Here is a 26181-nt window from a genome sequence, read left to right on the forward strand (position 1 = left end):
TCAGGCCAGTCGAGTGAATCCTCGTTGGTCGACTGGAAGGCGACCTCTTCTAAGGATGTCCTGGGGTAAGTTACTTGGATCAGGTCCATGACCCTACCCTAGGTACATAACCCCATCACACAGCGCATTGTGGGTGGAAGAAGACTTTGGCACCCTAAGGCTTTGATTGCATTTTTTTATAGATGTGTTTGTAGGGTCCCGTGAATCTGGCCCTAGCCCTTTCAGGAAAAAAATTCATATGCTTTTATGCTAATTATACTAGATGCTAAACAAAAATCATAGTAAAAAACATCGTATTTTATACAGTAAAAAGGTCAAACGTCCTTACATTTTGGGAAACGTGAAACTTTTTTTTTTGAGGAAGAGAGAGTGCAGAATTTGCAGTTGTCTTTTTTTTTTGAGGATTAGAATTTGGGGTTGTCGTCCAGCAGTTGTGGGTTGCCGGCTCACAACGACGGCGGGCCGACGCCCAGCCTTTTGCTGTGCCTGTCTCCTCCTATGTCGCTGCTGCGCCCAACTAAAAAAAATGTCGCTGCTGCACCGTCAACTCAAAAAAAAAAAAACGCTGCTGCGCCGAAACAGATCCAGAGAGAGGTGAGGGGGAGGGGCTGCTAATGAGCGAGAGCTCGGTGGAAGAGACGGGGAGAGGAACCGCTCACGCGAGGAGAAGAGGTCGACGACGAGGGGAAGAGGTCGACAACGAGGGGAACCGCCCGGGGGAGAGGAGCAGCTCGACGAGGAGGGGAACGCTTCCTCGCATGGTATGTATGGTTTTATTTCTGGTCAGTAGTTTGTGCAGATTTAAATAGCAATACGCACTAGTCTGTGTAGACATTTGTCTAAAAATTGTGCTTATTATTAGAGATTGTTTAGCTTATGTGTTGGAGCGTGTAGTGTGTGAAAATTGTACTGTTACCTGTTTAATTTTTTGCTTAGTTATTTATTCGATTGTAATATTGAAGTATGATTATAACTTAATGCACGGCACCTGAGCTAATATTGTACTGTAAAACCTTAATGGGGTTGATCTCGCTGAATTAAGCCATGTTGCCTTGCTTTTAACCAATCCGGAGACCATTTAGCTTCTCTCTAGACCCTTCATGTGTTCGTTTAATTCTAAAGTTGCAAGAGCACTGAATTCATCCATGTTCCATTGCATCTATCTGGTTCGGAGAGGCTAAATATCTTGCCAGATCCTTCATGTTGCCCTAGCTTGTTTGTTCAATCCTAAAATTTTAATGGGGTCGATATCAGTGAATCCAGCCATGTCACCTTGCCTCTAACCTATTGGGAGAGGCCGAACATCTGGTAAGCGAATGATTGGCCGACATGATCCTTCGCAAGATGTTGTCAATATCAAGCAGTAATCGATATCAAATGGAACGTGTTGCCATCAGAAGCACTAGAGACCAGATATCTTGACCCGGCCATGCAATGCTCGGTAAAATCTTCAGGTCGCATTAGTGCAACCCACTGAAAAGGAATTTGTGTCATAAGGAGAGGGGTTGGTTGCTTTTGGATGCCAAACTTAACATAATCATCAGCTGGGGAAGATGACAATGAAGGGTGGGGAATAAAAATAGTTCGTACGGGTCCGGTGGGTGAAGCTGAGGAATTGGAGTCCGTAGAGGGTAATGGAACAGGAAGATGTAGATAGGAGACTTAGAATTCAACCTCACGTCCACAAGTAAGTGCATATCTGTTTTGGCAACCAAATTTACTAGTATCATAGTATATTTTACCCTGCCAGCAGATCCTATTCAACCTCACATCCAGAACTATGTGTATATATTTTTGTTGGAAGCTAAGCTTACTGTCATATATTTTCTCACTTATGTTATAAAACCTCGTCAATTGTAGGTACAGCCGCAAGGGTGGAAATAATATGGCACATGATTGGGAAACAAAATTGAGACCATTTGTTGAGCAGTGGAGAACAACAAGCTTGGTTCACTGGCACGAGGAGGCGCTCTTCGACCGAGCTGCACACGAGGCTTGCCTACGGTGGTACCGGCCACAGACGAGATTGTGCTACATACCAAGAGCTGACCCTGAGGACATGGAGACGGCTCACACTACGGCTTCGGAGACGCACTACAGTTCTTCAGTGACTAGCGTCATAGTCACTCGGTAAGCAATATGGTTATATCATTTATTCAGTTCATATTTCGGAACCATAAGTAGTGACCGATTTCTAACTGTTAGGGAATTTGCAGGCCCAGTTGACGCTGGAGGCTCAAGAAGAGACTGTCGCGATAATTAACCGACTGACCATGGGGACCGAGATGACTCCATCCAAGAATCTAGCAGCGTGGCAGCATACTGAGAGCAAGTTGCGGAGGATCTTTGCGACTTTGAGGCATAGGTGTGCATCAGAGATCAGACACCCCGCCTAGTCACGAAGCACACACTCCCCCATGCCCCTCGCACCGCGCTAGGCCAACGTTCCAGCCGACTCAGATGGCGTGGCGGCAGCCAACTGTCCGGCTGCTGCCTGCACCTTCCCCTACGCAGTCCGGTGGCTCCTCATGGTACCACCAGCCTCACCCTCCCCCTGCACAGCTCTCAGTGATAATGACAACAGGTATATGTCGGTGCTAGTACACTAATTACTGTGTTAGTGACCGTGATGTTATAACTATGATTTTCCTATGAAACATGCATGGCCCATACACATGCTCTTTGCAGGTTCACCAGATACTCGACCACCGCCGGCCACACAGGTCATTCTGGCCATGCCACCTCCGGCGCAATCCCATACCTGCAAGAGACATCACCATCCTACTTGTAGTCATAGAGGTGCTGCGCAGGGTCGTGGACAGGGGGGACAGGAGGATGACACGGTTAGAGGACGGACAGGCGGTTAGTGCTGTCCCACTATGTGATTTGACTTTCTTGACTTCATTATATCCATATATGTAGCACTATTCAACTCTCTGGTAAAAAGCACATATTCCTTTTAATAAACACTATAGTAGCATGATGCATCCTGAGGCAGACTCCTTTGAGAAACAATACAATACTTCAAATAAACAGCAGAGCAACTCCTTTCGGATTTTTCTCTGGTCAATGGAAAATATTATTACATTACCAGAAGTTCAAGAGAGAAATGAAAAATATCTTCAAAACAATTAACTTTATTTAACACACAAGGCATACTGCGAATATGCAGTGCCTTCACTAGCTCATTCAGTTTGTTCACTCTAGAGAAGTTCATCTGCTTTAAATTTCGCCATCCCAAAGGTCCTCCAAGGTTTTGTAAACGCTTAGAGGGTGAACCGCAAATTCCCCTTTCATCAACCTTGCCTGCATTTTTCAAGTCAAACCAGATATCAGATGTGAATAATGAAAGGGTAAGGACTGGAGCTATCCGATGATATATTGCCGAGAAAAGAATGGTCTTGATATTTGAAATATTGTTGATTTTCATGTTATGTTAGATAACAGAAGAAACAAGCGTTAAGACTTCAGACGTGCCTGTTTGATTTCGGAGAACTTTGCCATTAAATCTTCAGGAATGGACCACTCAAATATGTCAAAGTTCTCCTTAATCCTTGCTTCATTGGTGCTTTTTGGAAGTACACTCTGACCCATTTGAAGACACCAGCGTAAGGCAACCTGTGCAGGTGTCTTCTGCAACTTCTCAGCAACAGAGATGACAATAGGATTGCTAAGGACGATAGCGCCACTGACCCCGGGTAGAGATGATCCAGGCGAACCTAATGGGGAAAATGCCTGCAAGTGACAGTTTATGACAACACATTGGAAGTGGCACAGTACCGATTATCAACAAACCAAGATAGCAGCTTACAAAACTGAAAGAAATGCTACAGCATTACTGATGACATATCAAGCTTACAGAAAGATGAACACCCCTCGAATGGCATAGTTTATGGAGCTTGTCTTGCTGCCAAATCAGATGACATTCAACCTGGTTGACTGCTGGAGGCACACGTGCAATGGCAAGCAAATCCTCAATCTTTTTGCAAGAGAAGCTACTCACACCAATTGCTCGAGCTTTGCCAGAGTCGTATAGCTTCTCCATCGCTTCCCATGTAGCAGGAATATCAGGTGGGAGAATGTTTTCATGGCTCGGCGTAGTCCCTTTCTTGATACGGATTGGAGCATGAATCTGCAAAATAAGGTCATTTCAACAACCAAACGAAGTAATAAGTGGTGTGCAGTTAAAGCAGTTATATTGTGCACAGTTATTAATGTACTCAGTTTAACACATTTGTATTTACAATTTTCTTTCATATATTCTCAAAAACAGATCAGTCTTGACTATGTAATTTAGTGTCAGTTATTATCGTGAAAATAGAACGGTCTTCTCACATTTTTATTTTATTTTGCAATTAGAACTGTCTATGTAAGAGCTATGACTGCACGAATTAGAACCCCAATATGATAATCCTAGTGTGTTTTCCATTTTTGGTGTGCAACTAACACCTAACGACCATCCCTATAAAAAATACCGAAGGACCATACACAAACATAATTAGCCCTGGACAAGAATATTGCCAGGCCATGCAGAGGTAATAAGAATTTGGATCAAGAAGAGGTTTTTGATCCTTACCTTCTGTATTCAATTAGCCGTCTCAGATCCAGAGGCTGGTTCCCCGCCCCGCCCCCGCCCCCGCGCGTCGCCTCTGGCGCACGGGGGAAACCCTAACCGCTCCGCCAGCCGCCCCTCCCCACTCCTCCCCCGCTTCGCCGCCGCCGGAGGGGACACCGGTGAAGCCCGCGTGGTCCCCAGGGAAGGTGGCGGCGGGGCGTCCTCGTTGTTTCGCCATGTCTGACTGCAGATCTCGCGGCGACCGGTGGCGCGCGGCGGTGTTCCGCCGGTGGCTGGCGCCTGCTGCCCGTGGGGTGGCGTCCCTCACGACGGCGGGGCTGCTCCTGAACGACGCTTGGTGGTGGCCACTTGGTGGCGCGTGGGTGGGCCGGATCTGAGCTGCAGGTCTGCGTTGCCGTCATGGCAGCGCTTGCCGTTGCCCTCGGCCATGGGGCGTGGTTCCGGTGGGCCTAGCGCTGGTGGTGCTGGCCAGGACCACGCTGGCAGCGCCCTACTTCATCTCGCGTCGTCTCGCTGGCCAGTGGTGGTGGTCATCTTCTTCGTCAGAGATGGCCGACCAGAGGCTTGGTGATCGGATCTCGAGATCCATCATCTAGTCCCGGCTACAAGTTGGGGAGACAAGGTTGCCGGTGAAAACCAAGCCGACGACAGGCGACGGCGGCGTTCTACACCGTTACCTTGATGGAGGCATCACCGTGTATCTACTGTCGACTCACTCGTGCTGCTCCAGAGGAAACCCTAGGATCTGGTGTTCCAGATCGGATGATGGCGGCACTGCGGTGTCGTTCCTCTCTTGGGAGCATCATTTGTGGAGCAGCGCTGGAAGTCAGAGGCAGGAGGTGGAGCGGCTTCGTCTTGCACAGAGCTTCGGCTGAGATGTCAAGTCATGCCTGGCCGACAGGTGCTACGCTTTGTCATGCCTGGTCGGCAGGTGCTACGCAAGACAGATCTTCCAAAGACTTCAAGATGTGCCGGCTGGTGGTACTTGGCAGCATGGTGCTGAGGTGTATCAGTGGCGACCGCGATGTGCTCAGCTGTTTGCGCGCAGAGAGGAGGTGTCGTTGGGCGTCATGGTGGCGTCGACGATAGCTAGACCGAGCAAGGTTGATGCATCAGTACAATTCTAAAGATGGAGCAGTGGCAGTTGGCGGCGGCGGCCTCTGAGAGCATGCCGGACCAGTGTGTTCCCCAGAACCGACAAGTGGCTAGGTTGGGGTCTCAGGTCTTAGATGTTAGGCTTGGCTGCGAGGTCTGTGGTATTAGGCCCAGACTATCAGCATCCCTTCATCAACATGATAGGAGTAGCGACAGATGTTGCCTAGACGGTGGCTTCAATTTACTGTTGTATTTCTTTGTAAGGACTTTTGTGAATAATTAATAAAGTGACTGCATACATCGTCCAGATGCAGAGGCCGGGGGTCTTCCTCCTTTTCTAAAAAAATAAAAATAAATGTGAAAAAGAATAACTGAATGTACTATGAAGCATAGGAATTTACGAGGAACAGATCTAAGAAGTCAAGCTGCAAATCTTTAAGAGTAGCGCCAATTGCCTCTGGAACATCTTCAGGTGCATGATCACCAGACCTGCAAAATTAAGAATATTCCTGACAGGATGGAAATTATTTCACATGTTCCCTTAATTGAGGTTGGGAAATGAATCCTAACCATAGCTTAGAGGTGATAAACAAATCTTCACGCTTAACCACACCATCCTCAAATAGTTTCTTCAAAGCGAAACCAACCTACACAAATTAGATTTCATATTAGTGGAAAGAAATGTTTCCGAATCAAAATAATAATATTGCAACACTAGAAGGCTTCTTGGAATGTGTACTTGTTACTTCCAGTTTCATTGGTCGCACACACCCCTAAAAAAATAGTACTACCTTGCACACCCTTTTTGTCATTGCATTGTTGTGTATGATTCTAAATTTCAGAGCTGAAGTATTTCCTTCTCACTTATCAATTATCATCAATACATTTCCGTAATGTTGTTTTGAGAAAAAAAATATGCATTGAATTTTGGCATAAAAACTGTATGCACATAATATATCAAAATTAAAAGCTTTTCATGTCGTAACATACACATTTAGACAAGTACAATATTCATGTGGGATCAAACAATCACAGACTAGTAAAACATACACCAACGTTGTCTTGTGGAGCACTCCAATATAAGTATTTAAGCTGTTATTACACAAAAAAGAAAATAAAAAAGGTTGCAGCATGCACATTGAGCTATTGAAGGGACAAGCATGTGATGTAACGGTCACGCTATGGTGCATGTAATTACTAATACCTGTTTCTCATTGCGGTACACTGGAGCACAATCAATATGCCGATATCCAGCCTGCCGGAAAAGTATGAAACTTTTAGAAGGGAGAAATAAGGGGTAGAGTTTCATATATCACAGAGTCAAAAGTCAACTTGAGGTATTCGCAAAAAGAAAAGTCAACTTGAGGTAACTGAATGAACAGAGATTACTACACAGGATGCCAATTCGATCCACAATTAAAACTCATCCTAATGGATTCTACAGGCCCCAGGCAACACAAAGCTGAACCCTAGCTTGACGGGGTTAGCACTTAATATCCAAGATCCACAAGACCATCAAGGAGTTAAAGCGACAGGAAAAGACCTTGACAGCGGCGTAGATGGCGTCGCCAACAACATCAGGCGCTATCTGCCATGTGCCGAGGCCGACTGATGGCATTCTTGCGCCGGTGTTGAGGACGAAGGACCCGGCCATCTTTGCTCTTTGGGGCAAGATAGACGAGAGAGAGAGAGAGACTGTCAAAGAAGATGGGTACGGTGGGCTTGGGGTTGCTGCTGGGGTTATCTATTCGCTCTGCAATAAACTAGACATATCAATGTAACAGAGTGATCGATACACACATAATGTATGTCATCAGTGACAAGTTTGCAAAGAGCTGATGGACCGAGCACACTTTTCTAGAAGATGGGTCCTCTTGGCTGTTGTGGACAAGAATTTGACCAAAAGTGGATCGGCGCGGAACAAACGGTCGTTAGCCAAATTAGGGACTGCAGCATATAAGCACAACTGCATCACAGGAATTTGATGGATGTAGCACGGCACAACACGGGGAGCAGCATCAACTCCTTGTGAAGGAACGGAAACGTCGTGCAAAATCTCTGCAGAATGATTTAACAGAATTGTCTGAAATGGACACGCCTCTTTCGGTTGTGCTTAGGACGGACAGACGGTTAGCACCATTCAACTTTGTGATAAAAAAGCACACCATACTTTTCGAGAAAGAAGAACCAAAGGCACACACTATAGTAGCACGACATAACTGGAATCAGATTTCTTTGAGAAACAGCACAAGACTTCAAATGAACAGCAGATCGATTCCTTCAGGATTTTTCCCAGATCAGTAGCACAGATTACTAGGTTATCAGATGATCAGGAAAGAAATGAAAAATATCTGTAAGATAATTAATTAACTTTATTCAACACAAATGGCGTACTGCGTATATGCAGTGCCTTTCACTTGCTCATTCAGTCTGTTCACTCTAGAGAAGTTGATGTGCTTTGAATTTCTCCATCCCAAAGATCCTCCAAGGTTTTGTAAAGGCTTAGAGGGTGGACTGCGAGTTCCGCTCTCAGCAACCTTTCCTGCATTTTTCAGATCAAACCAGATATCAGATGTGAAGAATGAAATGGTAAGCACTCTGAGCTATCGAATGCTATATTGCCGAGAAAATAATGGTCTTGATCTCTGAAAGATTGCCTATTTCCATGTCCATATTGAGTTAGATGGCAGAAGTAACAAAAATGGACGAGAAGTCAATGCCATGAGGCATGGGAAGAAACATGTTTTTTAGGCTTCAAACGTGCCTGTTTGATTTCGGAGAACTTGGCCATCAAATCTTCAGGCATGGGCCAATCAAATATGTCAAGGTTCTCCTTCATCATTGCTTCATCGGTGCTTCTTGGAAGTACACTCTGGCCCATTTGAAGACCCCAGCGTAAGGCGACCTGTGCAGGCGTTTTCTGCAACTTCTCGGCAACAGAGATGACAACAGGATTGCTAAGGACACTAGCCCCTGACCACAGATAGGGGTGATCCAGGCGAACCTAATGGCGAATATGCCTGCAACAACACAAGTGGCAGGTTATGACAACATATGGGAGTAGCAGTACAGATTATCAAAAACCGAGGTAGGGGCAGCTCTACAAGACTGAAAGAAATGCTTATCTTGCTTACAGAAAGATGAACACCCCTCGACTGGCATAGTTTGCGGAGCTTGTCTTGCTGCCAAATCGGATGACACTCAACCTGGTTGACTGATGGAGGCACGCGTGCAACGGCAAGCAAGTCCTCCATCTTCTTGCAAGCAAAGTTACTCACACCGATTGCTCGGGCCTTGCCAGAGGCATATAGCTTCTCCATTGCTCCCCATGTAGCAGTGATATCCGGTGGAAGCAAATTTTCAGGGCTCAGCGTAGTTCCTTTCTTGATGCGGACTGGACCATGAATCTGTAAACTAAGGTAATTTCAGCAACCAAATCAGATAATAGGCAGCGTACACTTAAGGGACAATTATGTTGTGCTCACTGTTAAAAAAAGTCGGCTATTAGTATAGAATGAGAACTGCTGCCAATTTGTGCAAGAACTATGGCATAGATATCCAATCTGGTAATTCTAGTTTGATTTCTTCTTTTGGATTGCAATTAATATGTACTCCCTCCGTCCCAAAATTCTTGTCTTAGATTTGTCTAGATACGGATGTATCAAGTCACGTCTTAGTATTAGATACATCCGTATCTAGACAAATCTAACACAAGAATTTTGGGATGGAGGGAGTAGTGACTATAGACTAGCACTGTATAAGAGTAGGGCCAAGCCATACGCAAAAGAATTGGGATCTGATGAGATTATTTGCTCCTTACATTTCAGCGTTCAGTTAATTATAGGCACATCTACATATATAACAGTTAAATAAATGGATAATTGAATTTAATATCATGGATAGGAATTTACGAGGAACAAATCTAAGAAGTCAAGCTGCAAATCTTTAAGAGTAGTGTCAATTGCCTCCGGCACATCTTCAGGTGCATGATCACTAAACCTGGATAATTCAGAGGCAAGACGGGAATTATTTCACATGTTCCTTTAACCAAGGCTGGGAAATGAAGCCTAACCATAGTTTAGAGGTGACAAACAAATCTTCACGCTTAACCACACCATCCTCAACACAATTTCTTCAAAACCAAACCAACCTACACAGGTAATACTTCGATTTAGTTAGAAATATTTCCGAATCAGAATAATAACATTGCAACTCTAGAAGGCTTCTTGAAACGTGTATTCGTCAGTTCCGCTTTGATTGATCTACTACTTTGCGCACCCTATTTTTCATCTCATTGTTTGTCCCTGATTCTAAATTTCAGAGCTGAAGTATTTTCTTCTCACTTGTCCCTTTTAAAAGCATGCTCTTCATGTCGTAGAACACAAATATTTAGACAAACGTAATATTGTCCTGCTGACTAATCGGTCCAATTGAAGTATTTAACCTGTTATTATTACACAAAAAAGAGAAGAAACGGCTTGCTTGCAGCATGCACATTGAGCGATCGAAGGGACATAGATGCGACGAATCACTGTCGTGCAAGTATAATTACTAATACCAGATTTTTTTTGTTATCGTTATTGTTGAGACTTGAGAAAACTAATTGATACCTGTTTCTGATTGTGGTATGCTGGAGCACAATCGATATGCCGATATCCAGCCTGCCAGAAAAGCATGAACCTTTCAGAAAGGAAAACAAGGGAAATAGTTTGATATTATCTCAGAACTTCAGAACGCAAGCACGTGTTTGTTGAAGTGAGCAGGTAATATCCAAAGATTCACAAAACCATCAAGGATGATTAAAGCGACAGGAAATGACCTTGACAGCAGCGTAGATGGCGTCGCCGACAACATCAGGTTCTATCTGCCATGTGCCGAGGCCGATCGATGGAATCCTTGCGCCGGTGTTCAGGACGAAGTACCCGGCCATCTTTGGAGCAAGGTAGAAGAGGATGTTAGACTTTGTAACGTATCCCAACTATGTAATATGTATATTGTGTATCATTATAAATACATGTGATAGGCCACCCCTAGAGGGTTGAGCCAGTTCCCACAAATCCTACGTCTAATATGATATCAGCCTAACCCTAAGACCTACTCCACCTCCGTCTCAGCCGCCGCCGCCGCCGCCGTGCCCCAAACCCTAGGGCCGCCGCCGTCGCCGCTGCAATGACTGCTTCCGCCTCTAGCTCTGCCAGCTCCGGGACCATACCCGCAACGCTGGCCGCCCTGCTGAATCTTCCTGCCCGCGCTGGTGCCTCGCCGACGCCGCACTTCTTCGGCACCACGGCGGTGGGCTCGCAGTTTTCCGCCCCGATCCCGCCGTCTCCTGCGCCGTCGACCGTCGCGGCCTCCACCGCCGCGATGTTCGCGCCACCGGCGGCTCCCGCTGGCTCGTCCCCGACACTCGCCATCATGCCGGCGGCCTCGGGGGGCTCCGACGATCAGCGTGCAGGTGTGACACCCCCAGCCCCGGCGGTCTCCGCGGTAACTGCCACCGACGCCGCCTTGATCTCCGGGCCGTTCCACTTCGACACCCTCATCACGACTCGTCTCACGTCGGACAATTACATGTTTTGGCGCACCAAGGTTCTACCGCTGCTCCGCAGCCGCTCCCTCCTTGGCTATGTCGATGGCTCTCTGCCGTGTCCGCCGCAGGTCCTTCTCACCATCCACGGCCCGGTCATCGACCCGGCGCACCGTCTGTGGGTGCATCAGGACCAAGCGATCCTCTCCGCCATCCAGGGTTCCCTTGGAGACGGGGTCGCTGGCCTTTGTCTCTTTGTTGCCTCCTCCTTGGATGCGTGGATGACTCTGGAACATGCGTTTGCCCAGACCTCCACTGCTCACGCGATGGCTCTTCGCAGCAAGCTTGATGATGTCAAGAAACTGGACTCCTCGGCCACAACATACTTCAACAAACTCAAGGTCTTGGCGGATACAGTAACCTCTATCGGTCGACCATTGAGTGATGAGGAGTTTGCCGGCTATGTGATTAAGGGCCTTGATGCTGACTACGACAACCTTGCCGAGGCCGTCCACAACGCCAAGCCGCCACTTCCGCCGCACGAGCTCTTCTCCCGGCTGCTCTTCACCGAGTAACGCGTCGAAGCTCGCCGCTCCACCAACTCCATCGCCGACCAGCCCGCGGCCTTCTGGGCCTCGCGTGGCCAGCGCCCCCCCTTCCCCCGCGCCTTCGCCGCATGCCCGCGTCACCACCCCGCCAGCACCACCCTCGGGCAGAGGCCCTGTACGCTGTCAGCTTTGCGGGCGTGAGAGGCATGTCGCCTCCAAGTGCCACAAGAGGTTTCAGCGGAGCTTCCTGGGTATTGGCAACGATGGAAAAGGTAACGAGCGACAGTTCGCCATGGCGGACTTGGCCCTCCTGCTGCTCATGTTACTGCCAAGAGCAAGGATACACGCGTCGACACCGGCTATACACCGTCATATCCGGTTGATCCTGCGTGGTATATGGACACTGGCGCCACGAATCATATGAGGAACGAGCTCACCAAGCTGTCCACGCATGAGCCATATTACGGTCCGACAAGGTTCACACCGCCAACGGTGTAGGTATGCCCATCTCTCACGTTGGTCAAGCATCTCTCTTAACTAGTCATCCATCTAGGCAGGTTCATCTTCGTAATATTTTACGGGTTCCCTCAGTGACTCTTAATTTGTTATCTGTTCCAAAACTCACTCTTGATAACAATGTCCTATGTGAATTTCACCCGTTTGATCTTTTTGTTAAGGACCGAGCCACCCGGGAAATTCTGCTTAGTGGACGTCTCAGCCATGGCTTATACCGCTTGGAGGATCCATCCGTCCCGCGCGTCTTCAGTGGTGTTCGTGTGTCGCCGTACCAGTGGCACTCTCGCCTTGGTCACCCTGCCACTCCCATAGTTCGTCATATACTTCACCGTCATGAGCTGCCTATTGAGTCTAGCAATAAGGAGATGTCCGTGTGTGATGCCTGTCAACAAGGCAAAAGTCATCAGTTACCATTTGTTTCTTCTACTCGTCAAGTAACGAGTCCTCTTGAACTTGTGTTTTTTGATGTGTGGGGTCCCGCTCAAACTTCTGTGAGTGGTCACAACTATTATGTTAGCTTTATTGATGCCTATAGTCGCTTTACCTGGCTTTATCTTCTTAAGCGCAAATCTGATGTGTTTGATATATTCATTCAGTTTCAAGTGCATGTAGAACGTCTTCTCAAGCATAAGATTATTCATGTTCAGTCTGATTGGGGGGGGGGCGAATATCGCAACCTCAATGCTTTCTTTAATACGCTTGGGATCTCTCATCGTTTATCATGTCCTCATACACATCAGCAGAATGGCGCTGTTGAGCGCAAGCATCGACATATAGTTGAGACCGGACTCACACTCCTGGCTCATGCGTCTGTACCCTTTCGTTTTTGGAGTGATGCCGTTGCTACAGCATGTTTTCTTATTAACCATCTACCTACGCGTGTCATTAATATGAAAACTCCTATTGAGCTCCTTTTACATGAGATTCCTGATTATACCTTCTTTAAGGTGTTCGGGTGTGCTTGTTGGCTCCATCTTCGTCCATATAATTCTAGAAAGTTTGAATTTCGGTCTAAGAAATGTGTGTTTCTAGGTTATAGTTCTCTTCATAAAGGCTACAAGTGCCTTCATGTACCAACAAACCGTGTCTATATATCTCGTGATGTTGTCTTTGATGAGAACGTCTTCCCCTTTTCCTCCATGCCGCAGCAAACTTCCACACCACCATCTATGCATTCACCTCCTCTTATGCTTGGCCAATTTGAAGATGTTGCATATTCGTCTGTGTTGTTACCTAACCATGGTGCAGGTGTTGGACGTGGTGCTCGCCTGGAACTTCTTCCGGATACAACTCCTATCGCGCATGTTGACCGGTCAGTGCACGTGCATGCACCCGTCGTCGACCCCGCCTCTGGCGTCGTGCCCGTCCATGCAACTGGACCGGCGCTGGTCTCCGACGCTGGGCTGGTGTCATCCGAGGCTCGGCCCACGACAGTTGAGGTGCGGCCCGCGACAGTTGAGGCGCGGCCCAAGCGGTCTCCGTCCAGGCCTCCACGCCCGGACTCGCCTCCGTCGTCGCTTTCGTCGACCGATCGTATGTCCCTGCCGCCCCTTTCGCCTGGGTCGGCTGGGCCTACCGTCGACTCGCCTGAGCCCTCGCCTGGGCTCTCGTCGCCCGCTTTGCCGTCATCCTCTCCCGTGTTGGCGCCGCCGGCTCCTGTTCCCGTTGCACCGCAACGCCCTCATACTCGCAGCCGCAGCGGTATTGTCAAACCCAAGTAGCGTCATGATGGTACTGTCACATATTTGGCTGTCTGTCTTGCTCATTCTGTTGCAGATCCCACTGATGAACCACGCCACTATGAGGTTGCTATGAGTATTCCTCACTGGCGGGCAGCTATGGAGCAAGAGTACAACGCTCTTCTGCATAATGAGACATGGACTTTAGTTCCTCCTCAGCCTCGTGTCAATGTCATTGATTCGAAGTGGGTTTTCAAAGTCAAGAGACATGCGGACGGGTCTATTGAGCGCTACAAGGCGCGTCTCGTGGCTAGAGGGTTTAAGCAGCGACAGGGTCTGGACTACGAGAACACATTCAGCCCGGTTGTTAAACCTACTATCATCCGGCTTCTTTTGTCTCTTGCAGTCTCTCGTGGTTGGTCTCTTTGACAGCTAGATGTGCAGAATGCTTTTCTCCATGGGTTGCTTGAAGAGGAAGTTTACATGCGACAACCACCAGGGTTTGTTGATCCAGATCAGCCTCATCATCTCTGTCGTCTGACGAAGGCGCTCTACAGACTGAAACAGGCACCTCGTGCCTAGCATGCTCGTCTTGCTTCGGCCCTTCGTACTCATGGATTCGTTCTGTCGACAGCTGACAGTTCGTTGTTCTTATTTCAGCGCCCCAGTCTGACTGTGTATTTGCTTGTGTACGTGGATGATATAATTCTGGTCAGTTCTTTTGCCACGGCTGCTGATGCTCTTGTGACTGCTCTTGGCAGAGATTTTGCGGTTAAAGACTTGGGACAACTACACTTCTTTCTGGGCATTGAGGTTGCACATCAGTCTCGTGGCAGCTTGGCTCTCACTTAGAAAAATTACTCCCTTGATCTCTTGCGCCGTGCTGGTATGCTCAAGTGTAAGCCGTCACCCACGCCCATGTCCTCTACGGATAAGCTCTCGGCCACTGCTGGTTCTCCTCTTTCCTCTCAGGATGCTACGGAGTATGGGAGTATTGTTGGTGGCTTGCAGTATCTGACTATCACCCGTCCTGATCTTTCATTTGCAGTTAACAGAGTATGTCAGTATCTTCATGCTCCTACAGATGTGCACTGGTCTGCTGTGAAGCGCATTCTTCGTTATGTGCGTCTCACTGTCTCCTATGGTCTTCATATGCGACCTAGTTCCTCTACTGTTCTCTCTGCATTCTCAGATGCTGATTGGGCTGGGTGTCCAGATGACAGGCGATCCACGGGGGGACATGCTGTATTTCTGGGTCCTAATTTGATCGCCTGGAGTGCGCGCAAGCAAGCCACTGTTTCTCGCAGCAGCACAGAGGCTGAGTACAAAGCAGTTGCCAATGCGACTGCTGAGCTTATCTGGATTGAGTCTTTGCTTCGAGAGCTGGGAATCTCCCAGTCACATCCTCCAGTTCTTTGGTGTGACAACATCGGTGCTACGTTTCTTTCGACAAATCCGGTGTTCCATGCACGAACCAAGCACATTGAGATTGACTATCATTTTGTGAGGGAACGTGTTGCACAGAAGCTACTACAGATCAAGTTTATCTCCTCAAAGGATCAACTTGCCGACATCTTCACCAAGCCTCTACCTTCTCCCATGTTTGAGGTCTGTAGGCGCAATCTCAACCTTCTAGATGCATCAGGAGTGAGTTGAGATTGAGGGAGGGTGTTAGACTTTGTAACGTAGCCCAACTGTGTAATATGTATATTGTGTATCATTATAAATACATGTGATAGGCCACCCCTAAAGGGTTGAGCCAGTTCCCACAAATCCTACGTCTAATAGAGGAATACTATGGAAGAAGATGGGTACGGCGGGCTTGGGGTTTGGTCGTGGGGGGTATATCTATTCCTTCTACAGCAACTACACATATAATGTATGCGACCCAAGTGACCGGGCGCACACTCCATTACCAGTGATAGTATAGATTATAAAGAGTGACTGACCGACCGACCGACACATTATTTTATTTCCCTCTATTTGTTTTTTCCATTCCCTGATGCGTAGGGAGGGAGAGAGAACATGAGTTGACTTGCCGCGTTTGACCGGTTAATGTAAATAAAATACAGAGCTATGCGGAGAGCCAGTGGCCATATAATCACCAAATATCATATTTATTGACATCATTCTTTAGTACAATGACCAAAGTAAAACCTGTTGAGACAAATACAATGATCACCGGTACATTTTACTTCATATTCAAGATCAATTTTGAAAAGGCATATGACATAGCTAAGTGGCCTTTTTGTTCAACAAGCGCTCGTAATGAAGGGTTTCTCTCCTAACGGGTAGTGTATTCGTCAAGGTCAATGATGACATTGGTTACTACTTCTACGCAAAGAAGGGCCTCCGACAGGTAGACATTTTGCATAATACTGTGGCGGATATTCTTGCAATCCTTGTTGAGCGTGCCAAGGCAAAGAATTAACTTTATTTAACACACAAGGTATACTGCGGATATGCAGTGCGTTGTTCACTCCAGAGAAGTTCATGTGCTTTAAATTTCGCCATCCCAAAGGTCCTCCAAGGTTTTGTAAACGCTTAGAGGGTGAAGCGAATTCTGCTTTCAGCAACCTTTCCTGCATTTTTTGCAGATCAAACAAGATATCAGATATGAAAAATACAAGGGCAAGCACTTTGAGCTATCGAATGAGATATATTGCCGAGAAAAGAATGGTGATGATCTCTCAAGGATTGCCGATTTCCATGTAGCGCCAGCAACAAAAATGGACGAGAAGTCAATGATATGCGATACCAGAAGAAACACATGTGTTGAGACTTGAGACATGCCTGCTTGATACTGGAGAGCTCCGCCATCAAATCTTTGGGAATGGACCAATCGAATATGTCAAAGTTCTCTTTAATCCTTGCTTCATTGGTGCTTTTTGGAAGTACACTCTGACCCATTTGAAGACTCCAGCGCAAGGCGACCTGTGCAGGCGTTTTCTGCAACTTCTCGGCAACAGAGATGACAATGGGGTTGCTAAGGACACTAGCCCCCATGATACCAGGTAGAGGTGATCCAGGTGAACCTAATGGCGAATATGCCTGCAACAACACAAGTGGCAGTTTATGACAACATATGGGAGTGGTGCAATACCGATTATCAGCAAACCGAGGTAAGCAGCAGCTTACAGAACTGAAAGAAAATGCTACAGCATTAGAGATGACATATCAAACTTACAGAAAGATGAACACCCCTCGAATGGCATAGTTTACGGAGCTTGTCTTGCTGCCAAATCAGATGGCACTCAACCTGGTTGACTGCTGGAGGCACCCTTGCGACGGCAAGCAAATCCTCCATCTTCTTGCAAGCAAAGTTACTCACACCAATTGCTCGAGCTTTGCCAGAGTCATATAGCTTCTCCATGGCTCTCCATGTAGCAGGAATATCAGGTGGGAGAAAGGTTTCAAGGCTCGGCGTTGTTCCTTTCTTGATGCGAATTGGACCGTGAATCTGTAAAATAAGGTCATTTCAACAACCAAACGAGGTAATAAGTGGCGTGCAATTAAAGCAGTTCTATTGTGCACATTTGTTCATCTACTCAGTTCAGCAGAGCTGTATTTGCAATTTTCTTTCATATATACTTCGTCGTAGGCGACCGTCGACTCAACCCACAATGCAAAAGCCGTGAGGGGTTGCATAAAGATACGTGCCAAAACTCAGCCACCCACCTTCAGACAGCGCATGCTGCTTCTTTTAGGTATGGCTGACATAGCCGGGAGGCGAGTCGGCCGCGCGAAGCTCCCTTACAATCCCGACAAGTCCTGCGCCGGAACCATCGCAATGTTCTTGGCCGGATTCATCGCATCGATCATGTAAGCAAAAAGAAATTAGAACTGTGAATGTGGTATACCTGCAGTTTTATTGTCTGTAAGACCGAAACAAGAACTGCATGTGGTATGCCTGCTGTTTCATGTGCTACTTCAACCTTTTCGGGTTCGTTGAGCAGAGCCGGACCATGGCCGTTGCCTTCTACATCACGTCACTTGCCGCGGCGATCGTCGAGTCACTCCCCGTCAGCGCGCGCTTGGACGATAACCTGACGGTGCCGCTCGCCTCTGCGCTCGTCCGCGGCCTGGTTTTTTAATTTTTACTATGTTGGTGGTGGTGGTGCCGGAAGCGGCGACAGGAGTGCTGCGGTGGCCTTTGCAGGCAGTAGCTAGCACAGTTAACTAGACATTGCAGTAAATTGGAAGGCTTCGTTGGTGGTGACACTGCAATGAACTGCAGTTGCCGAGATGGTCTTTGCGGGCTGTCAATGAGTTCTGGTTCAATATGGTCTTTGCGGGCTGTCAATGAGTGCTGGTTCAATCCGGCTAGTATTCAGGTTCAAGTTTCGGCCTCTTCAACTTCAACTCCCCTTCAAGCCGAGGCAGTTGCCCTTTCTTGTACAGCTTATCTTGCCGCTCAGCTTAATATTACTAATCCCACGTTTCTAACGGACTGTCTTTCTCTTGCTTCTGCTGCTGCCTCAAGAAATATTTCAGATTCTGCTGCTCATTGGAACATTAGAAAAGAGTTGGCTACTTTTCTCAAAGTTACGTCTAATTTAGCTGCTCAAGTGTTTCATGTTTTCAGGGAAATCAATGGTGTCGCTCATAATCTGGCTCAGCAGGTTTTCCGATCTGTCGGAGAGACGCAAGTTGCTTGTTTTGCTCATGCTCACTCAAATTCTCCATGTCCAGTGGTGGCCCTTCTTTCAAACTTTCAACTTGCAGGTATTCAACTGCACACGGTGCATTGCTTCTAAGGCAGGTCAAGCATCTCTGGCACAAAATGTTGTTGGCAGTTTTCTTGCCCAATAATTCATTCATTGGGCTGCTTGTTCGGAGGAGATCAAGGTCTTCTTTGTTTTCTTTTTCTCAGATGTTTTCTCCTCTAGTTCTGATCATGTTGCTCACGGCATAGTGCTTCTGGCCACTTTGCCCTACTAGGATCCTTTCTTCAGCTCCCCCTCGTAGTTTCTGCATCTTTTTCTTTCCATCTTTGGCAGATCTATGTAGCACACTTTGTTCAATCTCTTTGAGCTGAATGAAATATGTGGCACCTTTTGGTGCCTTTGCTTGTTCAAAAAAAAAAAAAATCCGGTTTGTGTCTCTGTAACAGAGTTCTGACTTAAATTTGGATTTCCCAGTATCTGCATCTGCATATGTTATTCAGAACTTGCAACTCGTATGTCAACATGTCAACAATGGACTGTTATATCTGCTTCTTTTTTCACAATGACTTTGGATTGACTGATGAATAAAAACATAAAAATTACAGAGGAGAACAAAGCTATTCTGGACTCAAATCACTCATGCAAATACATGCCAACAGCAGCCAAGCTCGAGCTCATTCGACTGCTGATTATCACTACCACGTTATTCCGTTGCCATGGCAGCCTCCTCCGACATACGAAAGTAAGCTGCCTGCCCTCCCTCCGCAACTGCTCAGACTAGATTTCTCCATCCCAGATCTCTTCTTCGGACTTGAACACGCCTTCCGGGTGCGTCCAGAATTTCCCGCGGATCAGCCTCGTTTGTTCGATTTCAGAGAAGCCGGCGAACAGGTCGCTCGGAATGGACCAGTCGAAGACGTCGAAGTTGGCCCTGATCCTCTCCTCGTGGGTGCTCTTGGGGAGCACGCTGTGCCCCGCCTGGATCCCCCACCGCAGCGCCACCTGCGCCGGCGTCTTCCCCAGCTTCTCCGCCGTCGACACCACCACCGGGTGCTCCAGCACGCTGTATGATTTGAACGTCCCCGGCGATCCCAGCGGCGAGTAGGCCTGCATATGCATGAACTGTTGAACACACTGGGAAGCTACAGTAACAATGGCGTGTTTCTATACGAGAGACATAACGTACGGAGAAGTGTATCCCTTTGGACGCGCAGAGGTCCCGGAGCTTGGCCTGCTGCCAGACGGGGTGGCACTCCACCTGGTTGGCCGCCGGCGGCACGCGCGCGACGGCGAGCAGCTCCTCCAGCTTCTTGCACGAGAAGTTGCTGACGCCGATGGCACGGGCCTTGCCGGAGTCGTAGAGGCCCTCCATCGCCGCCCACGTCGCCGGTATGTCGGCCGGGATGACGTTCTCCGGGCTGAAGCCGGCGCCCTTCTTCATCCGGATCGGCCAGTGCACCTGACGAACGAAGAATGCATCTCAGGAATCAAGATACCGGGTGGAAGAAATGGTAGCAATGCAGTCGGTCAGATGGCGCGCGGGCTCACGAGGTAAAGATCCACGTAGCCGGTCTGCAGGTCCTGGAGCGTGCCATCCAGCGCCACCGGGACGTCCTCCGGCGCGTGGTTAGTGCACCTTAAGGAAATTCAGATTGGAATTTTCTAGTAAACTTCTCAAAATAATTTGCACTTGCAGTGTATGAGTGGACAATGTTCAGATGGAAGAATGGGAAAACAAACACTGCAAGGCTCACCATAGCTTGGAGGTGATGAAAAGATCTTTCCGGCTGGTTATGCCCTCGTCGAACACCTTCTTGAGAGCGAACCCGATCTGCAAAAGCGTAGTGGTTGTCTGTTGTCTGTTGTCCTGCCTTTTGATGCAAATTAACATCGTTAATTTGAGAGGGACGATCTGATTACCTCTTTCTCGTTGCCGTAGACCTGAGCACAGTCGATGTGCCGATAACCAGCCTGCATTATTACGCAGAGCAAGATTCAGACAGCGCGAAGGACCATCGGATGCCAAATTCACACGCATTTTCGACATGATTCGAGCTCAGTGTCAATTGGTATGCAGCGACGAGGTACGCACGCACCTTGACGGCGGCGTAGACGGCGTCGCCGACGACGCCGGGCTCGGACTGCCAGGTGCCGAGCCCGACCGACGGGATCTTGGCGCCGGTGCTGAGGACGAAGTGGCTGGCCATGCCTTGTTACCGCCCGTACCTGCTGCACTTGCAAGTGGTAATCGAGTGGAAGCTGCGCGCGGAGACGAGGGAAGGCGACCGAGTGCTCCATCACACTCGCACGGGCCAACTTGTATAGGTGCTGCGGACCGGCAATGAAGTTTGCGTCGCTATTACCGGTGAGGCAGTGATGTCGATGCGGCAGCGACCGTGCAATTGCACGTGCCAGTGGGGCTGGGCTGGAGGACACAGACACGCCAAACGTGGTGCTGTCGTGTCTTTCTTTACCTTCTGACGGCTACGAGCACGAGACTACGCCGACACCCCGCAACGATTTGCTCGTGGCGGAAAGCAATGCCCCCAAGAACAACTGCAGCCGGAGTCAAATCCGTCCCCTATACACGGTCCGTGGACAGCGTCGGATCGGATGGCCACTTATTTGGCTTGTCGCACAGCCACACATTTCAGATGTGGATCGTCAAATCCATGTAAGTTATGTACTACATCGACCATACAACATAAATTCAGCACAATTCAAAGGTCCCCAAACAAATATAACAAAGCAAAACAAATCATAGCTAGACAATCTGGACATGCCATAATGAAATCAAAGTCCGAGCATGATGGATCACTTGTTGGCCAAATCAGTCGCCGGACGTCATCCATGCCGCCTGCTGTGCGACCATCCTTGCCTCCTGCTCCGCGTTCTAAGTCTGACAGTAGTGTAGGGGGGTACTAAAGGAGAGGCAAGATCCTAGCTATGGAGTAGTTGTACACGCAAGAGTTTTACGAGTTCAGGCCCTTCTCGGAGGAAGTAACAGTCCTACGTCTTGGTGCCCGGAGGCGGTCGACTGGATTATATGCGTGTGAGTTACAGGGGTGCGAACCCTTTACACTGAGGAGGGGGGTGGCTTATATAGAGTTCGCCAGACCCCTCCGGCCCTCAGTTATGCAGGGTTTAAAGTACATTAAGTCAGGGGGTTACTGGTAACGCCCTCATAAAGTGCTATGAAGACCATAAAGGCTACTTAATGACAGACCGTTACACGCAGAGTGACTTTAGATCTCCTGGCCGTCGAGTGGTTAGCTTCATGGTCGAGTGTTAGCTTCATGGTCGAGTGTCCTCGAGTCCGTCGAGTGGATCACCTTAAGTCGACTGACAGGTAGTTTCTTCTAGAGATGTCCTTGGGTAGGGTAGCTTAGACAGGTCCATGACCCTACCCTAGGTACATAGCTTCATCATTAGCCCCTGAATGGATCGAGGTTTGAGTGGGAAGGAGTTGAGAATCCTTCCGACCCATTTCTCGTGCTATGAGTATGTCTTGTCTTGGATCAACGAATTTTAGGTGACGGCATCAACTTCTTTTTCAGTCGCCTTGATCCATTCTTTATATCTGTCGAGTGAAGTTTTTCGCTTGGGGAGCTCCGAGTGTCAGAACAGAGGGGATCTTCTATCTGACGAGTCGTTCTGCAACTCGCGGATTCTGCGGGATTCGAATTTTGGGAAGCGCGCGGGACGGGGCGAGGCCGCAGCAATCGGACGGGATAAGGCAGGGACGCCTCGATCTCCGCGCCACCTTTTTCGCCATGTATCACGCGCGCGACTGTTGCGGGACTTGACAGGATCGTCCGGGCCGACACGTCAGCCACTCGGAAGCAGCCTTATATAAAGCGCCAGACGGGGGTTTTTCAACAGTGCGCCCTCATTCCTTCCTCTTCTCCAGATTTCTCCACCGCGTTAGCTTCTGCACCAACGCCGCTGCCTCGCGCGTGCTCTGCCGGTGATGATGGTGAAGGAGAAGACGGCAGCTCTGGAGCGGGCGAAGAAAGCGACGGCGAAGGCGAAGGGGAGGGGAACCAGTCGGAGCGGCTCCTTATCGAGGACCGGCTTGCCGCCGGGCTGGATCCAGGGCGACTGGATTCGCTCGACAATCACTCAGGCGGATCTCGACGACCTGGCCGACGGAGGGCTGATCCCCCATGGATCGGGGCGGCTCCCAGGGAGAGAGTCAGAGCCGCAGCCTCAGGAGGGTGAGTGTGTTCTTCTGGCCACCCACGTCGACCGTGGGTTTTCTTTGCCGCCCCACCCTTTCTTCCGGGGGTTTCTGAATTTCTTTGGGGCACAACTCCACCACTTCACACCCAACTCCATAGTGTATCTCGCCGCCTACGTGTCTCTGTGCGAATGCTTCTTGGGTTGCCGGCCTCACTGGGGCCTCTTTAAGCACATCTTCACCTGTCGCTCCCAGACGGTGAAGAAAGCCAATCCGAATGACGAGAGGACACATGTGATTCAAATGTGCGGGGGCCTTGGGATCCAGTTGAGGGGGAAAAGTTCTTTTCCGACCATGGTTTTGCCCGACTCCGTCCGAGGGTGGCAGTTGACTTGGTTTTACTGCAAGGACCAGCCGATGCCAGGGCAGTCGACCGGGCTCCCTCCCTTTTCCATGGAACAAGTGAGGAAGCCCTCCTCTTTGAAGGTGGTCCCGGAGGAGAAGGCGCAGGTGAAGGTGCTGGTCGAGCGCGCCGTGCATCTCATCCGCGACGGGGTGACTGGTATGGACCTTCTGGAGGTCTTCCTCCGGCGGCGCATCCAGCCGCTACAATTCCGAGACCATCCTATGTGGATGTATTCTGGAACTGAGGACACCACTCGGATCCACCCGGAGGAGATCGACGGTGTCACGCTAGAGCGGTGGATGGGAAGCATTACAGGGAACAAGGACAACCCCCGAGGAGCCAGGAGGGTCGTTCCACTCGACCAATCATATGAAGTTGACAAGGTCCAACACTGCATTTCCGACTGCGATTCTGTTTTTCTTTCCATTCTGTCTATCTAAAATCAACCAACTGACTTTTGTCTTGTTTGCTGTCTTCTAGGTCACAACTGAAATGTACTCGATGCCCAACGGGGCGCAGGAACAAGCCGAGGAGGGGGAGGCGAGTGGAGGCGAAAGCGAGGAGGGGGAGTGGAAATCTGACGATGAGGGGGAAGAGGATGAAGACGGTTCCAGCAAGGAGGAGGAGGAAATGGAAGTCGATCCTCCTCGCACGGAGAGGCGATCCAAGCTCGCCCACGACCCCGCGAGGGAGCGCGGCAAAGCAGTCGCGCCGTTGTGCCGTCGACAAAGCGCCCTCGGACGGCCTCTCCGGCGCCGACTGAAAAAGCGCCGAAGCATCCACGGGCAGAGTCATCCAAGCCACCGAAGGCCTTGCCCAAAATGAAAATGGCCATTCCCACCATCTCCGGGTAACAGCAGGATTTGTGTTTCTTTATTCAGCTCAAGTGAACTTCTGGTCGACTCATCGACTAACCGACTGATTTCTGAAATCTACAGCGCTGCTACCTCCGAGACCTCCGCCAAGGATGGCGACCAAGAAATGGAAGACATTGTCACCTCCAACCCTGGTACGTTCTCTTGTACTTTTCACTTTGGTTGACTGGATCTTCGTGTTCCAACTCTGGATTTATCTTGCAGCTCCTCGCCATGTCATTGATCTCCCTGATGATGATGACGAGGTGCCTCTGAAGGCGAGGAAGAGCAGAAAGGACCCGGCTGGCAGGGCCACTCGGACTGCGTCAGCACCTGAGGCGCCGGTTCAAGAGGGTGGCGACACCGCTCGGCATTCTGTGACCTTCGTCGTGCCGCTGACGAGCGTCCGGCCTTCGTCGTCGACTGCCGAACCGCCCTCCCTTTTCGCCACACACCATGTCCCAGAGGACCAGGCGGACGCTGCTAAGGAGGCTATACGCCAGGCGGGGATTATGATGGAGCAAGTGAAGGCGATCTGGGAAGCCAGCCAAGCGGCTTACGATGCAAGCTCATCCCTTCAGAGCAATGTCCAGGTTAGTTGGCAACCGCCTGTTCTGTTAGGACATGTTATCTGAAGATTTTCTTTCCAGAAATCTTTGTGTCTGTACACCCACTGGGTGTGTCGATTGGGTTTGTAGATAGGTGGGGGCACGCTGAGTGCACCCACTGGGTGTAGTCCCCGAGACTATGGTGGACTGTGGGCAGTCGACTGTAGTCTTTATAGTTGAAATTTCTTCACTCGGTCTGGTCGGACCATGTCGAGTGGAACATTAGGACCTGTGGGGGCACGCTGAGTGCACCCACTGGGTGTAGTCCCCGAGACTATGGTGGACTGCGGGCAGTCGACTGTAGTCTGAAGAACTCTCTCTTCCTCTTTTTTTAGACTATGATGAGACCGTAATCTCTTTGTTCCTCTTGGTCGACTGATCGGATCGAGTCGGTAGAACTAGTGGGGGCACGCTGAGTGCACCCACTGGGTGTAGTCCCCGAGACTACTGTTGAATATTTTGATTCGACTGTAGTCTTAGAAACGTTACTGTTTTTCTCTTAGTCACTCGGAAGTAACCTCTCTTTAATGTCTGTCGACTGTCTCTTTGCAGAAATCTTGCGAGCTCGTGGCCCGTTATACTGAGTTGGAGAAGAAACATATCCAGCTCGACCTCGACTTAAAACTTGTCCAGGAGAACTTTCAGAAGGCGAAGGACGAGGCAACATGTACGATTGGTGAGAACTTGACGATTGTTTTTATCTTTCTGCCATTATTGATTCTGACCTCCTTGCCATTTTGCAGAGAAAACGAAGGCGGATCTGATCAAGAAGGACCAGGAACTTGCTGAGGCGCCGAAGGCTGCATCTGATAAGACGAAGCTTGCGGAAGAAAAGCTGGCTTCAGTCGGCAAACTCGAAGAGGAGAACGTCAACCTGAAAGCTGCTCTTGATGCGGCCAACAAGGAAGTCAGCCGTCTGAAGAACGACAAGATTGCTCTGAGTGACAAGGCAAGTGAACTGGTGGGGAAGAAGAACGATCTGGAAGCTTATCTGGGAGGGCTCGCCAAGAAGCTGTTCCTCATGCTTGAAGGTAACCTCTTTCACTCGACTGACTTGTCACCGTTGATTCGTCGCGGAACTGCTGGTTCATGTCTGACTTGTGTTTACAGAATTCTGCCAAAACTTTGAGGAAGAGACCAGTCGAGTGGAGACAGGCTTGGATCCTATCAACTCTCCAATGAAGGATGAAGCTGCCATGAATGTGCTTTCACTAGAGTCTCGCGTCGCTGGTGTGGTGGATTATCTGGCCCGACTGAAGGCAGCAGCGTCGCAAATCGACACGACACTCTGGCCAGGGGAGACGCTTCAGAACGACCTAGAGTCTTTGATGACTCGACTGAATGAAGTCCCAGGCCGAGTGCAAGAGTGGAAGAAGTCTTCTGCCAGGTGCGGTGCTGATGTAGCTCTGTCTTTAGTCCGTGTTCACTGCAAAGACGCACGAGAGGAAAAGTTGGCGTCCCTCAAGGTGGCCAATACTAAGAAGCATGACTTCCCATCCTTCATGGAGACATTCATTGCAGCCGC

The 26181-nt window shown here is 49.1% G+C and overlaps 2 protein-coding genes, 1 long non-coding RNA gene and 2 pseudogenes across 3 annotated transcripts; 1 reads left to right on the forward strand and 4 right to left on the reverse strand.

Annotated features, from left to right (window-relative positions):
• Positions 1 to 546: 546 nt before the first annotated feature.
• LOC123135787 (uncharacterized) lies at positions 547 to 2963 on the forward strand. Its single transcript, XR_006466197.1, has 4 exons — positions 547 to 761; positions 1861 to 2130; positions 2217 to 2584; positions 2689 to 2963. It is a non-coding gene; the product is annotated as an uncharacterized lncRNA (long non-coding RNA).
• Positions 2964 to 3003: 40 nt separating this feature from the next.
• On the reverse strand, positions 3004 to 7377 carry LOC123135779 (NADPH-dependent aldo-keto reductase, chloroplastic). The gene is made up of 7 exons (XM_044554994.1): positions 7215 to 7377; positions 6876 to 6926; positions 6242 to 6318; positions 6073 to 6160; positions 3860 to 4132; positions 3478 to 3735; positions 3004 to 3306 (listed from the first exon to the last, which is right to left on the reverse strand). The coding sequence occupies exons 1-7, from the start codon at positions 7323 to 7325 to the stop codon at positions 3223 to 3225; spliced, it is 942 nt and encodes a 313-aa protein (XP_044410929.1). The 5' UTR covers positions 7326 to 7377; the 3' UTR covers positions 3004 to 3222.
• A 973-nt stretch (positions 7378 to 8350) lies between these two features.
• Positions 8351 to 10601, reverse strand: LOC123135769 (NADPH-dependent aldo-keto reductase, chloroplastic-like; annotated as a pseudogene).
• A 5884-nt stretch (positions 10602 to 16485) lies between these two features.
• LOC123079376 (aldo-keto reductase family 4 member C10-like) lies at positions 16486 to 17407 on the reverse strand (annotated as a pseudogene).
• Positions 17408 to 19125: 1718 nt separating this feature from the next.
• LOC123135793 (aldo-keto reductase family 4 member C10) lies at positions 19126 to 20942 on the reverse strand. Its single transcript, XM_044555008.1, has 6 exons — positions 20705 to 20942; positions 20529 to 20579; positions 20363 to 20439; positions 20157 to 20244; positions 19795 to 20067; positions 19126 to 19715 (listed from the first exon to the last, which is right to left on the reverse strand). Exons 1-6 carry the CDS (start codon positions 20813 to 20815, stop codon positions 19386 to 19388), a joined length of 930 nt encoding a protein of 309 aa, XP_044410943.1. The 5' UTR covers positions 20816 to 20942; the 3' UTR covers positions 19126 to 19385.
• Between the last annotated feature and the right edge of the window lie 5239 nt (positions 20943 to 26181).

The sequence above is a fragment of the Triticum aestivum genome, chromosome 1B (assembly GCF_018294505.1).
Source record: "Triticum aestivum cultivar Chinese Spring chromosome 1B, IWGSC CS RefSeq v2.1, whole genome shotgun sequence".
Taxonomy (NCBI): Eukaryota; Viridiplantae; Streptophyta; class Magnoliopsida; order Poales; family Poaceae; genus Triticum; species Triticum aestivum.